The sequence below is a fragment of the Topomyia yanbarensis genome, chromosome 2 (genome assembly GCF_030247195.1).
Source record: "Topomyia yanbarensis strain Yona2022 chromosome 2, ASM3024719v1, whole genome shotgun sequence".
Classification (NCBI taxonomy): Eukaryota; Metazoa; Arthropoda; class Insecta; order Diptera; family Culicidae; genus Topomyia; species Topomyia yanbarensis.
The window spans coordinates 330,331,935-330,344,792 of record NC_080671.1 but is presented as its reverse complement, the minus strand read 5'-3'; the positions used below and the strand labels follow the sequence as shown (position 1 = coordinate 330,344,792).

The 12,858-nt window shown below is 40.0% G+C and overlaps 1 protein-coding gene across 5 annotated transcripts in view; it reads left to right on the top strand.

The window, feature by feature from the left end:
- LOC131683893 (SH2B adapter protein 2) overlaps positions 1-12,858 on the top strand; it is a 57,993-nt gene that overhangs the window by 25,171 nt on the left and 19,964 nt on the right. For 4 of the 5 annotated variants that reach the window (XM_058966274.1, XM_058966276.1, XM_058966278.1 and 1 more), the window contains exons 2-4: positions 6,770-7,270; positions 7,864-7,995; positions 8,077-8,313. In XM_058966274.1, coding sequence (XP_058822257.1) covers positions 6,908-7,270; positions 7,864-7,995; positions 8,077-8,313 — 732 coding nt within the window. In that variant the 5' untranslated portion in view covers positions 6,770-6,907. The remainder of the gene's footprint in view (positions 1-6,769; positions 7,271-7,863; positions 7,996-8,076; positions 8,314-12,858) is intronic. The other variant, XM_058966279.1, reaches the window with a different exon arrangement.

Genomic DNA, 12,858 nt, shown 5'->3' with positions numbered 1-12,858 from the left:
AAAAAAATCGAATTTCTGTAATCGACTTGAAGTTTATACTTTACTCAAATTTCCAACGTGACTGAGAACTAAGAAATCAACACTTTTTCTTGAGAAAAGCGATACTAGCATTGACACCATTCAAAGAAAATCAACAGTGAATATTTCCAGACTTGGTTTTATTTCCTTTTTAAGAACTATTGTGTTTTTTACATCCTAGATTGCATGATTCAGTGATCGAAACCCAAAACTTCATGAAGTATTTAAAATTATTAAATTAAAATTTGTGTTTGCTATTGAAATTGACAAAATGATAGTATCGCCCCTTTGACGATTGTTTACTTTTTCGGTACCACTTATCAGCATTGAAGTATCGCCCTTACGTTTTTTTACAATACCAATTTTACAATTGGTGGGGGTTTGGTGAAAATCGATCTTACTGTCCAAACGGCATAATTCCGAAACCGTAATATTTGAAGTTTTAAAATTATGCAGAATTAATTTTTCAGACAATAGTAACAGAGTTCGTGTCTTTAGCGAATTTGTTGAGACTTTATTGTAGTCATGAATATTAACCTGAGAAAATTCACCATAAATACTTCTTGGACGATATACCGTCAAAATTATTTTATCAAATGATGCGCTGTTTAATGTTTGTAAAACTCATCGAAGATACTAAACCTCCGAAATTGGCGGTTTCAAAATGATGCTATCTTGACCTTAAATTACTGTTTTTGAATATTTTACCTATACATATAATTGGTCATACAACAAAAATCAAACGCTCATCAAAATCGATCAGAACCTGCTAGAGTCGAATGGAAAGCGTCATTTTTCATAAATTTCTCTCTACATTCGGAAATTGTTATCCTCGTTATTAATCATATTACGTTTTCGTCTCAACTCGACGCATTCCCAAAATAAAAACCTGTTTTAATCCACCTAGTGGTGCAATTGTGCTTGTCTCATTTGTCCAGACTACGATTCCATGGCTGGTTATGTTCAATACAATGGTGGAAATGAATATTTAATGTTCAGCACGATTTGCACATACATACAACGGATCGACAGCCACGATCTTGAGATACTATGTGATACTGAAACATCGCTTGAAACCAGCGGCGGATCATGGAGAAAGATCCGGGAAGTCCAGGTCCTGCCGAAAATTTTCAACTTGTTAAGAAATTTTAAACTAGTTTTAATTTTAAAGTAGCAACCCCTCACTGCATACTTCCTCCGGGCCGGTATAATTGACGATTTTTAGAGTGATTGCATAACCTTTCTATATGAGAAAGGCAAAAATGTACCAAAGTCCAAAAAATCAATTTTTGTCAAACAGCTCAATGTTTCATGCATTTTAAAGTCATTTGGCATCAAAAATACAAATTTGATTTTGAAAAGTTTTCATTTCAGTTTATATGGGAATTTGCTGTGTGATTGCACTCTTCAACTCGTAACTCCGGAACCGGAAGTCCCATCAATTAAAAAATCAATAGCTGCCGATGGGAAGGTTGTAGCTTTCATTTGAGACTAACTTTGTGCAAATCGGTCCAGCCATCTTTGAGAAACAGAGGTCACATTTTTTCCACATACACACATACATACACACACAGACATTTTCCGATCTCGACGAACTCAGTCGATTGGCATATGACACTCGGCCCTCCGGGTCGGGATTAGATTGACGAATTTTAGAGTGAATGAGAAAGGCAAAAACATTTTTAGCAAATGTTGAAAGTTATGCATCTTTTTGGTGAGCAGTTCTATGTTTCATAGACGTTAAATCAATTTTAACTACGCTTCCTATTAAATAAAGACCCTTATTACAGTACATCTCTACAAAAACGAGCTCAATTTGAAAAGAAATCCGAGGATTATGATTGATTACAGAACTCTGGAATTTTCTATTGGAATGTTTTCAGGCAGGAATTTGATATTGATGCAATTAGACAACTGTGAAATCAAGACCAATAGATCAGTTACATATCAGGATCACATTCCGACAATTTATCAAAAGTCCTCATGATGTTTACAACAACAGGTTATCAATCTACGGATCAGATAATTGTTATTGTAATATTGAATTAAATCAGTCTGCATCAATAAATTTTCAACTTCAATCCAATATTTTTTTTGGGTGTGGTGGAAGAGGAGGGGGATTGTATGGTGCTAAACCCCAAAACCTTCTCTTAGCTATGCCGTTGCTTGGAGTTATTTATTTCGCTTTTCATTTTCCGATATGTTTCAGATCGATCCGATGGTTATAAGTTTGAAAAATTGCAGTCAGAAGGTTCGCACAAATGAACATTTTTGTACTGATAAGTTATCAAGTTCCTTCCAGACAACTTGGAAGTGTTCGGTGATTATTTCTAGCTGTTGTAGATAGTAAAATGAAATGCAAAATTCGTTTTATCGAAATAATGTTTAGCTTATTTCAATGGATTATTACTATACTGAACAATAAATAGGCGACAAAGAGTAATCAACAAACAACAAGCCATAACTTTTAAAGTATTCAAAATGGATATTTAAAGTCTTTAGTAAAGTTATTCGCAAAAGTAAGAGCTACAAATTTGCTGAAGACATCATTTCGATATAATCACATCCAAGAAAATTTGTGAAAATATCTCACTCATAGGGCACAATACCAAAAGAAAGGGCATATTGCCTTCATTAAATTCTCCTAAGATACTATTGACCTAAAATAAGCCGTTTTGGCGTTAATAATAGATTACATGTTTTTGGTCATATTTCTGGCAATGGGAAATGATAAAAATCTTTCGTCCGCATTTAATGTTAAATATCTCTTTTGATAATAGTCCGATTTCAACAATCTATAGCTTGTTCGAAAGGTACTCGTTAAAGCTGTCTAAAAACATATAAATTGTTAATCTATGTTGCCTATTTCGGCAGAAAATTGAAAAAAACTGCAAAAAACGCCATTTTTATGCATTCAAACATTCATATCTTGGAAACTAAACATCAGAATCAAAAACAAATTAATAGCGTTCATACTGTTTTTTAGTTCTTTCATTTAAAATTGGTTTGGATAAGATCGGTTCAGCCATTGCTGAGAAACACGAATGAGAATTTGTCCGTTACATACACACACACACACAGACACACACACATACACACAGACATTGTCCCAAATCGTCGAGCTGAGTCGATTGGTATATAAGACTCGGCCCTCCGGGCCTCGGAAAAAATCTTGAAAGTTTGAGCGAATTCTATACATTTCTTTTATAAGAAATGTAAAAAAGTATATACTTTTAAACATTTTTTGAATAAAGGAAATCAGATCAATAGAACAAGTCCTGTTGTTGCCGTTAGAAGAAGAATATAAATATTCCCGCCATTTTGAAGCTGCATTTTTGAATTTTCAAATAAAGAATCATTTTCTAATTATCGATAAATAACGAATAAACGATCAAAAGCAGAAGTTCGTAGGTCTTCATTTTTCAACAAAACATTCTAAAATATTGCTTTGATTTTCCTCCGAATCCAGAAGGTCCCCTTAAGGTTCTTTGGAATTAGCGTGACGGATAACAAAAAAGTCGGTACAAACCCAGTTTTATTTTCTTCAGAATTGTATTCTCTTCTATAACTAAAAAACGGCTGTAATCCACCTGGTGGTGCGATTGTGCCTTTTTCTCATTTATCGAAGCTATGATTCAATAACTGAATGGCTGGCCTCCAAAAGGGGCTAACCACATTTTGCATTTTTTTAAAAGAAATGGAAAAAAACTTCCGCATTTCCAAATTAACATTGATTTATAGTAAACATAAATTATTTTAGTAAAAGTCCATTGACTCATGTTGTCTACAAAAAATAAGATTATCAATTTTTTTTCAATTCGTTTATTTGACACGGCTCGTTGCGTGAGCTTAAAGAAGCCGGGGGTCTTTTATATAATTACAGGAAAATAAATAATAGGCGGTGGAGCATCTTCGGCGTCGCTGAGGGTCATCCACTGTGCTATCTTGGTCGTCGCTTTCGTCCATAGTATCATCGTTGCTGCTGTCTTAAAGGTTTCGGTCGATAGTTTTGTTATGCTTCTTCATTTTGCTGACTGCGGTCGTGGAGATTTCATCCTTGTTGACTGCATTTTGATTGGCGGTGATGTTTATTGCTACTGGAGTACTAGATGTAGTCGTTGTGGATTGAATATTTGTTTGTTGTTTAACAGTCATTACTGGTTGGACAATTGATTGCGTTTTAGCTGTGGGCGTTGAAATCTGGATGGTTTTGTTAGTTGTAGGAGATGTTTTCTTCTTATGGGTTTTCACGCACGGTTTTGCATAATGTGCAGATTGTTCACAAAACTGACACGTGGCAGTTTGATGGTCATATGTGTACAGGGTGGACTGTGCATAGAGGATGCCATATTCCAGGGTCACAAAGGAAGGTATGGGGTGTTTTAGTCGCAATCTAACCAGCGGAACACCATGGAGTTCCTAGGTCATGTATAGCTTCGTACCGAAGACTAATCATGGACGGACCTTAAGGTTTTGCATCATGGCCTTTATTCATTCTGTATTGAGTGAATCATTGACATTTCTGATTCGCAATTCCCGATTGAGTACTAACGTTTTATGTTGTACAATAACCGTGGATGATGAAGGAAGGACGAAGTCTAATTCTACAGTAACAGCATAAAATAACATTCCGGTTCTTCCAGGCCAAGGTATAAGTTTCAAAGCCTGGGTTTATAAACCGTATTTAAAACAGCAAACTTTCAAGTAGGAAATTTATTGAATTGGCCTACGATGAAGCTGTCGAATTGCACCAAAAAATGTTTTGTGTGGCAAGCGATCTGTAGGTGTGTCAAAATAATAAATTTCCCAGTATTGCTGTTCTCTCATCCATTCTTCTGGGTCGCCGATTGATCAAGAGCCCTTGTCGTAGTGTTTATTATATTTATTACGCATAATAAATATAATAAAAAAATAATAACATAAACATAATCTATTACGTCTTTCATATATTGTCTTTTATTTTTTCTTTTCGAATCCTATACTGCCATTCTACACCCGCCTTCAGCTGGGTCAGCAAAGATGGTGATAGTGAACGTTTTAACACTCACACATTCTCAAACGCGGTCTCAAGCGGGAACCTACAAAAATTCCCTCGCGCGCGATTACGAATCGGTCACGTCCGAAAGTCTATCCTTGATCCTAGAAGCCTAGGTGCCTTCAGCTGAACCAATTAAGAAAATACGATATGAACCTATTAGACAACACGTCTCATGGCGACGTGACCGAAAATCCTATCGATATAAGGGATTCCACTCTGCCAGAATTCGAAAGGGACATCGAAAATTTAATATCAGACTCACGGTTCACGCGACCATTCAAGAACACACGCAAATATGTTACAAAATCACGTCAGCGTACAAACGTTAGAGCCCCTCGCGATTTTCCAAGCAACCTACGCCCACGAACTCGCAAACATGATTATACCCCGGTGATAAGGTGAACGTCTCAGCACTCATAAACTTACCAACGCGATCTCAAGCGTCAATCTACAAACTCCCGCGCTCGCGCCTTCATGAATCGGGATCGTCCGGAAGTCTCTATCCTTGGTACCAACAGTTAGGTCCATATTAATTGATGAAAAAAATAAAATTGAGAAATTAGTAAAAAATAACTCTCATATTCACTAGACAAAATGTTCCATGGCGACATGACCGAGAACTCTAGTGATATTGGGTAACTCACTCCCTGTCAGAATGTGATCCTTACACCGAAAACTAAATATCAGAATGACGGTCCGCGAATATATGAATGACCGCAGCCAGGGATGCCAACGGTACCGATAAACTACATTTTTTCGGTATATTTACATTTGCACAGGCCGTACAGCCCGCTACAGCGACGCATCACTACAGCTCTTGCCAGAACGGTAGCGAAACCGAGTACATTTTCCCGTAAAGCAGTAGAATACATTTTTGTTTTGCTGCTATACTCCGACTGCTCGGTGAGAGTGTGGCGTAGTAAAGTTTGTTCTCTCGCTTTGTACATTTGTTAGCACACGCGACATACAAACGCACACACGTTAGCGTACAAATGCCCGAGCCCTTCGCGATGATGCAGGCGATCGTAAAGTCTCTACGCCCGTACATACCTGACCCTTACAATAAATGTCACATTCAGAATCACGGTCCGTTACAATTGGCCTAAAGCAGTGTTTTAGTGGCCGACGTTGCCTGTTTCGTCCGAAATTGTAGTGTGTGATTCTGCTTCAATCACAGAATCCTTCCGAGAAGCTAGCTCTTCAGCTCCAGTAGGACAACTCTTGAAAAAAATGAGTGATAACATCGGAAGTCACCGTCCTTAAATATTTCAAAAATCTTGAATATTTCAAAATTATAACTCATGAACCATTAGAGATAGTTATATAGTTAGTTCAGCAAATTTTCCTTATTTAATTGTATCATAACTTTGTACAGCATTACGTTAGTTACACATTTGACATATCTAAAAAGTGATACTTTGAACACCTTAACCACAATGACCACCCTAACGTAAATAATACAATAAAATCGACTAAGAAGTTCTGAGAAAGTATGCCGAAGGCGCCATATATCTAAACCTATCGGTTTGGATGTAAATAGATTTGTATTTCTAAATACGGCTTTGGGACCATATTGCACTGTGCGGAGAATTATCTTTACTCTACAAATGACACCAAAATGCTGCACTCAAAAAAAAATGCTAACGATTGTACGAAAACAGCTAGATTATTGACTCCGATAACATAAAGTGACGCTACTTTCTTTATTCACAGATCACCTATGATGATTGGACACTAAACCATATTCTTTGAACAGTGTACAACAGAGAAGATAAGTAAACAGCAGCCGACTGCAGCAAAACAATTACCTGATAAGGGGGCAGTCTAACTTGAGCACACAACGCCTTCGGAATGGCAAACTTGACGGAAGGTGACCAGAGTTTATGCAACGCCACCCACAGCCCGGGTGGTACAGGTACAGGCGCTACGGTAACGGCTACTACACCGGGAACCACCACAACGGGGGTCTCATCGGCGGGAGGTACATCGTCTATTCTGACAGCGGGCAGCGGCAGTGTGTGGGCGGAGTTCTGCGAGCGACATGCTCGCGCCGCCTCGGCCGACTTTGCTCGGTCGTGCGTGAACTACGTTACCAATAATTTGCCCGAATCGGCTCGACAGACCGTTTCGCATCGGGACTTTATGCGGCGGTTCATTGAGTGCTTCCAGGAGCACTTTGAGCATGACTTCTACCGAAGACGAATGCAGAATAAGGTGAGTTTTGATTTTTGTCTCAGCATAAGAGTCCCATATGGATTTTTGTCGAAAATGAGTTATCTGTTGGATTGTATTCTGTATCACCACTGAATCACAATTCACAAGTGAAATTACCAGGATTGTTTTGAATATATAGAAAAAATACCAGAACATGTTTGTCCCATCCATAAGGCTCAATGAAAATGTAAATCTTGAACAGCGTTTTTCTCGGCTTGCTGTTTTTCAATGTGGGACTCTTATGCTTTTATGGGCAGTTATATTGAGCGAAATAGTGGATCCGAACGAATTGCGAGAGGGACGCCAAAATATTAAATCGCCATATAGTATATTGAACTATGCATGCACAAAAACTCACACAAACACTAATTAATTCAGCCAATCGATTTGATTGGCATTGATGGTTTTATTATTGCTTGAAATACTCCCTATCAAATCGCGAAGAGCATTATTGTCTTTATTTATATTCGACATCGGATCGAAGCTCACTGACCAATCACTAGTCTATGTTGGTATTGATGAACGTTTTTCGTGTAAACCTTACAAATACTTTTGCAAATATTCTTTTCAATGGCTATATGTATTTTTCGCAGACCGGAAATGGCACGGCAACGGTACCGGAGGAAAGCGATTACTCCGAGGATACGGATTCGCCCAAAACCAACCACAAACCATTCTTCCGACGATTATCGTTCAAAGGTTTACGCAAGGGAAAGGTAATCCATGTGAGCATCATCTCCAATATTCACTGGACATTAAGCACTTGCGGAAAAAAATGACAAATTCTTTAACATGTCTTGTTGCAGGCACTATTCCACAAACAGCACTCCGATGAAGTAGAACTATCGGGCAGCCGGGTGAATAAAACCAAACTTTCCAAGATAGTGGTCGAGTGTCGGAAGGAAGGCACGGTCAATTATCTGACACCGGAGAGCCTCGAACAGCCCAGTAATTCGCACAAATGGGAAAAGTGCAAACTCGTCCTGGTGAAAACCGTCGGCGGTTACATGCTCGAGTTTTACTCCCCGCCAAAATCGCAGAAGGTGAGTTTTTTTGTTATCCAATTTGAACACGGATGAAATGGTGTGTACTTTTTATACTACCAATATGCTGCCATTCTACGCAAAATTGTCCCATGTGTATAGGGAATCCCATAGCACATGGGACAGTTATGCGTATAGTGGTAGTATGCCTAAACGGGATCGAGTTATCGTTTGGCTCGATTTCAAGTCTACATAATAGCTCTTTCCGGTAGAAGAGTACGAGTTTTTAGTTGGCTTGCTTCTCTATGTCGCTATTCGAGCTTAGGCGAAATGCGTACTCGACGTGCACGATCTCGTAAATTTCCCCCCAAATTTCTCGAAGAGCAGACATTGGAAACAAACATGGAGAGCCTAATGAAAACTGAAAACGTAATTATTGGCATCGGTTTGTTGACAGGTTAACGAAAGAATCATTCATGGGGCACATCACGACGTATGCGCAATCACAACTCGTATCATTTGATGGAAGTTGTGCAAGAAAATGACACTGTTAGATACACAATTTGGGCTTCACAAAGGCAAAGGGACGGCCGATTACCCGGCGTTGCTCTCAACATAAATTCAACTGGTCTAAATAGCATTATAGATCTTGGAAATCTGACAGCGGGAGGAGAGCTGCCTCTTCATCCAGATTTTATAAAGATTTTTTATTCAAAAAAAGCTGCACCTGCATGGCCTTTTTAAGATCTTAGCTAACTTTTTGCTAAATTTGATGCCTCAAAAGCACAATTTTACATGGCGATTTGGCCATTTGTTGATTTGTTGTACCTTCCCTTAGTCCCAATGCTGGTTACTTCAACAAATTATTTTTAAGTATGAACAATACGTTAGCGGCTTGAAGAAGATTGTTGAAAAATCGACCCAGATAGACAGTAACTCCAAGAAGAAAAGGACTCCAGAGCAGTTCCTCCGGATACCTAGAGAATCGAGCGGTTTTCGTAGTTCGGCAGCTGAAATCTGTATCATCGGAGTCGGAGTGCAAAGCATATAAACCTACGTTAGACAACCTTTGATTCTGTCAATGCAGTTCTGGTTGCACGGGTTCTAAAAACAACAGAACAGTATTCTCGTGTTGAGCGATACAACGCGCAATAGAGCGAGATAATATACGCCCCTAAAGTTTTTCGCTATTCGGAAAATTAAACCAAGTTGTCTTGAAACCTTATTCAGGATGTACTAAGTATGCAGTTTAAACGTTGATGGCGAATTCATGACAACGTCGAGATCCTTGACTGAGAAGGTCTTAAAATGCTCGAGTCGAACAAATTGTAGTTAAACTGAATCGGATGGCGTTTCCATGTGAACGTGACGATTTAGCATTTACTCGGGTTTAAACCCATTTTGTTTACATCACATCACCTACGAAAATATCCAGTTCACTCCCAAGAAACTCGGCATTGGTTTTGTCCCGTATTTGTCGAAAAATTTCCATGTTGTCAACGAATGAAAAGGTCCTTGTAATTTGATATCAACGTCATCATAGTAGACTAGGAATAATACTGCGCCGATTCAGATAATTCCTAATGCTGATTTGGAGTTGAATTCCATCGAGGTAGGAACGAAAGCAGCGCAGAAATTGTCCGTGAAAACCGAATTTGTCCAGTTTTGCTATTGCTATATCGTGGTTGATTTTTTGGAAGGCTTCCAACGCAGAAGTGCAATATACGTCCACTCTCGTTGATGACATTACTGATTTGCCGAAGAGCTGCGCTACTCGCTATTCCGGTGCCATCAAGCCCTGCTCATGCTGTGTTATAGCTTTTGGAACCTTCAGTGAATAGAATCGTGGATTGATAGAATCGGCTGGAGAGTAATGAAACATCGGCCAAATTTTCTCGGCTGGGTCTCCGGCTCATACAGTTTTCCTAATGTCCCAAACAATCGACGGTTTCGCTATGTTCCACTCACGATTCCTTCTTCGGATGATCGTACCTGTTGTGGGTAGCCTTGTTCTGGCAAGTTCTTGATAACGATCTGACGCTCGTCGGATTAGTAGGAGGTCGTTGTTCCGGTTTTTTCCAGAACTCGTAAAGCGATCTGTGCAATAGACTGTGCTGATAGAAGCTCCAATGGAGGCGTACCCGCTTCGATAATTATTTAGAGAATACTATATTTTCCTCACTTCCAAACCGATCTATCTTGTGGTCAATATTCGTGCATGGGTTATCTTCGTTATCCAAACGTTGATGAAAAATAAAGTTATCGAATAGGCTGCCTAGGGGGCGTATCCATTTCATCACCTGAATAACCCCTAGTTTTGATGGTGGTTATGGTAACGAACTTTTTTGGTGGTGGCCTCAGATTATCCGGTGAGGTTGTCGTGGGTTCGATGGAAGGAGTGTTTTGCTTTTGTGGTCTACCTCGTTTCGAGTTCGTGTTAACAGCTAGCGAGTTCTTTCTGGATATCGTTACTGGTCCGATTGGCTGGTTCATTTGTTTCTGTTTTTTGATGTGCTGTGGTTTTTCTTGGCTGGCGAATTGTTGTTTCATCTGATGGATGCACGCAACCATTTGCTCGATTTTTCATCATTGGTCTCTGCCAGAAGTTTTGCGATCTGCTCTTCTTCAGCTCCAACCCTTTCAGTTTATTTAGGATTTCATTCGGTTGTGCAGTTGCCTGAGCATTACTCAAATGTTCAGCTCGTTTACATGCTTTCGGGAATGTTAGATTGTCGCTGACTTTTATTTTTGTGACCTCCAGTTTTCTTTTATAAACAGGACATTGCCGGCTCGTTCGCCGGTGATCGCCTTCACAATTCCAGTAGAACGCAGATTTTGCTGATTCTTCTTCGGCGTGTTGTTCTTCAGAGCAGTTGAAACAACGTTGTGGACCGGTATAACGAGCGCCGTAATTGACGCAACCATAGCGGAGCATTGGTTTGGAGCGGGTAGGAACGCGAAGCAGGCCGATCTCAATGCTTCGGGTATGTGGTCTTGCAAGATCAAAATTAGCGCTGGCGTATTAACGCTTTCCGGCTTCGTTTCGTGTAATTCACTCTACACGAATCACTAGCTGGCTTAGAATTTCTGCTAGAACATCATTCTCTTTCATGTGAATCAGGAAATTACACATCTGCTAACGTTCAGATTCGGATGGGCCTTAACCACTACATCGATGCCGTCAATGAGCTGGATCATTTTCTGCAACTTAGCATCTTGGATAGGGAACTCGAAGGGTATACCGTGTCCCTTGTTTCTAGGCAATGGTACACCGTCATTGCCAGTCAACTGCAGGCACGTTAGCTCACCGAATCGGTTTGTCAGGTTCATGTAGCCTGGAAGCCTTCTTCCCAGATCACTACTAGCGGCCGCTATCTTGGATTGTACCACCAGACGTTGGGAACTACTCTGTGCCACAGTCACCTGGTACCAACCCCAAATGGACAAAAAGATAAAAGGAAAGATCTTACCTTATTTGTCCCTTCAACGTCCCCACATTCTGCTTGTAAACCTCAATGTTGTTGAAGGACGGATCAGGCAAAGGCATGCTGCCGTTTTCAGCGCGTTGGAAGGTAATTTTGTCAGTTCCACGAACAGTATCGGAACGTCTGAGGGTTGCTTGGTCGGCTCTGGTGGGGGATTAAAGGTAACCCAAATCAACTGCATCGCGCCCCAGATCAGTTCACAAAATTTCGGAGCGAAAGGCAAATTACTGGAAGCGAAGAATACAAAACCGCTTGAAGTGTTCGGAGCAGATGTATACTTGCAATTTACCTCTTTCACCCACCCCGCGGGGATAACGGGCAGATAGCGGGCTTCCATAATGCCAGCTGCGATGCGTTCCAGTATACGTTGAACCCTCACGGCGCGATGCGGACAATAGGAACGGAATGGTAGTAGCGTACGGCGAGAGTCAGACGATGCACTAGAAGCGTGAAACGGTTCAGCCGTTCTATCGTTACAATTTGTAAAGGACCCCTTCTCTACCCATACACAGAAGCGGGACGGGCAGCAAGGGTTAGACTGGCGGAGGGATCGAAGATTTCCATAGTATCAACTGCGTTGCGTCTCAGTATGCGGTTAGCATCGACACTCCTTCGCGGTGGAGGTGTAGCTTGGTATTGTGATATTGCCAATCGTTTCCGTATCCTCGGCAGGGTGGTTGATGGGCCAAGTTGAATTAGTGGAGTATGTACATGCTTCTTCTGAAGGCGGAGGAAAACTGGTCAGCAAGCACCAAATGTTCTGGGTGCGATTATCCTCTAATTCCCGTCTATGCCTTTTATACCAAGTGGTATACTGCCGTTCTACGCATAATTGTCCCATGTTGCTTTTTGGTCATTTTCACTTTTTTTAATCAAACAGTCCTTTTTGATGTATATTTTCAGAAAACACATCCAATTCATAAAGTTTGTTCGAAGACTTCGTGAAAAAATACCAAGTCTGTTTGTCCCATTGTTGATATTCTACGCATAATTGTCCCACTAACAAAAATCCCAAAAAAGTGCGCAATAAAAAAATAATTACGTAGCGTTTAGTTAAGAAGTTCATTACGCTAGATGTCGGGCACTGAAAAAATTGATGGAAAAATACAGGATCATTAAA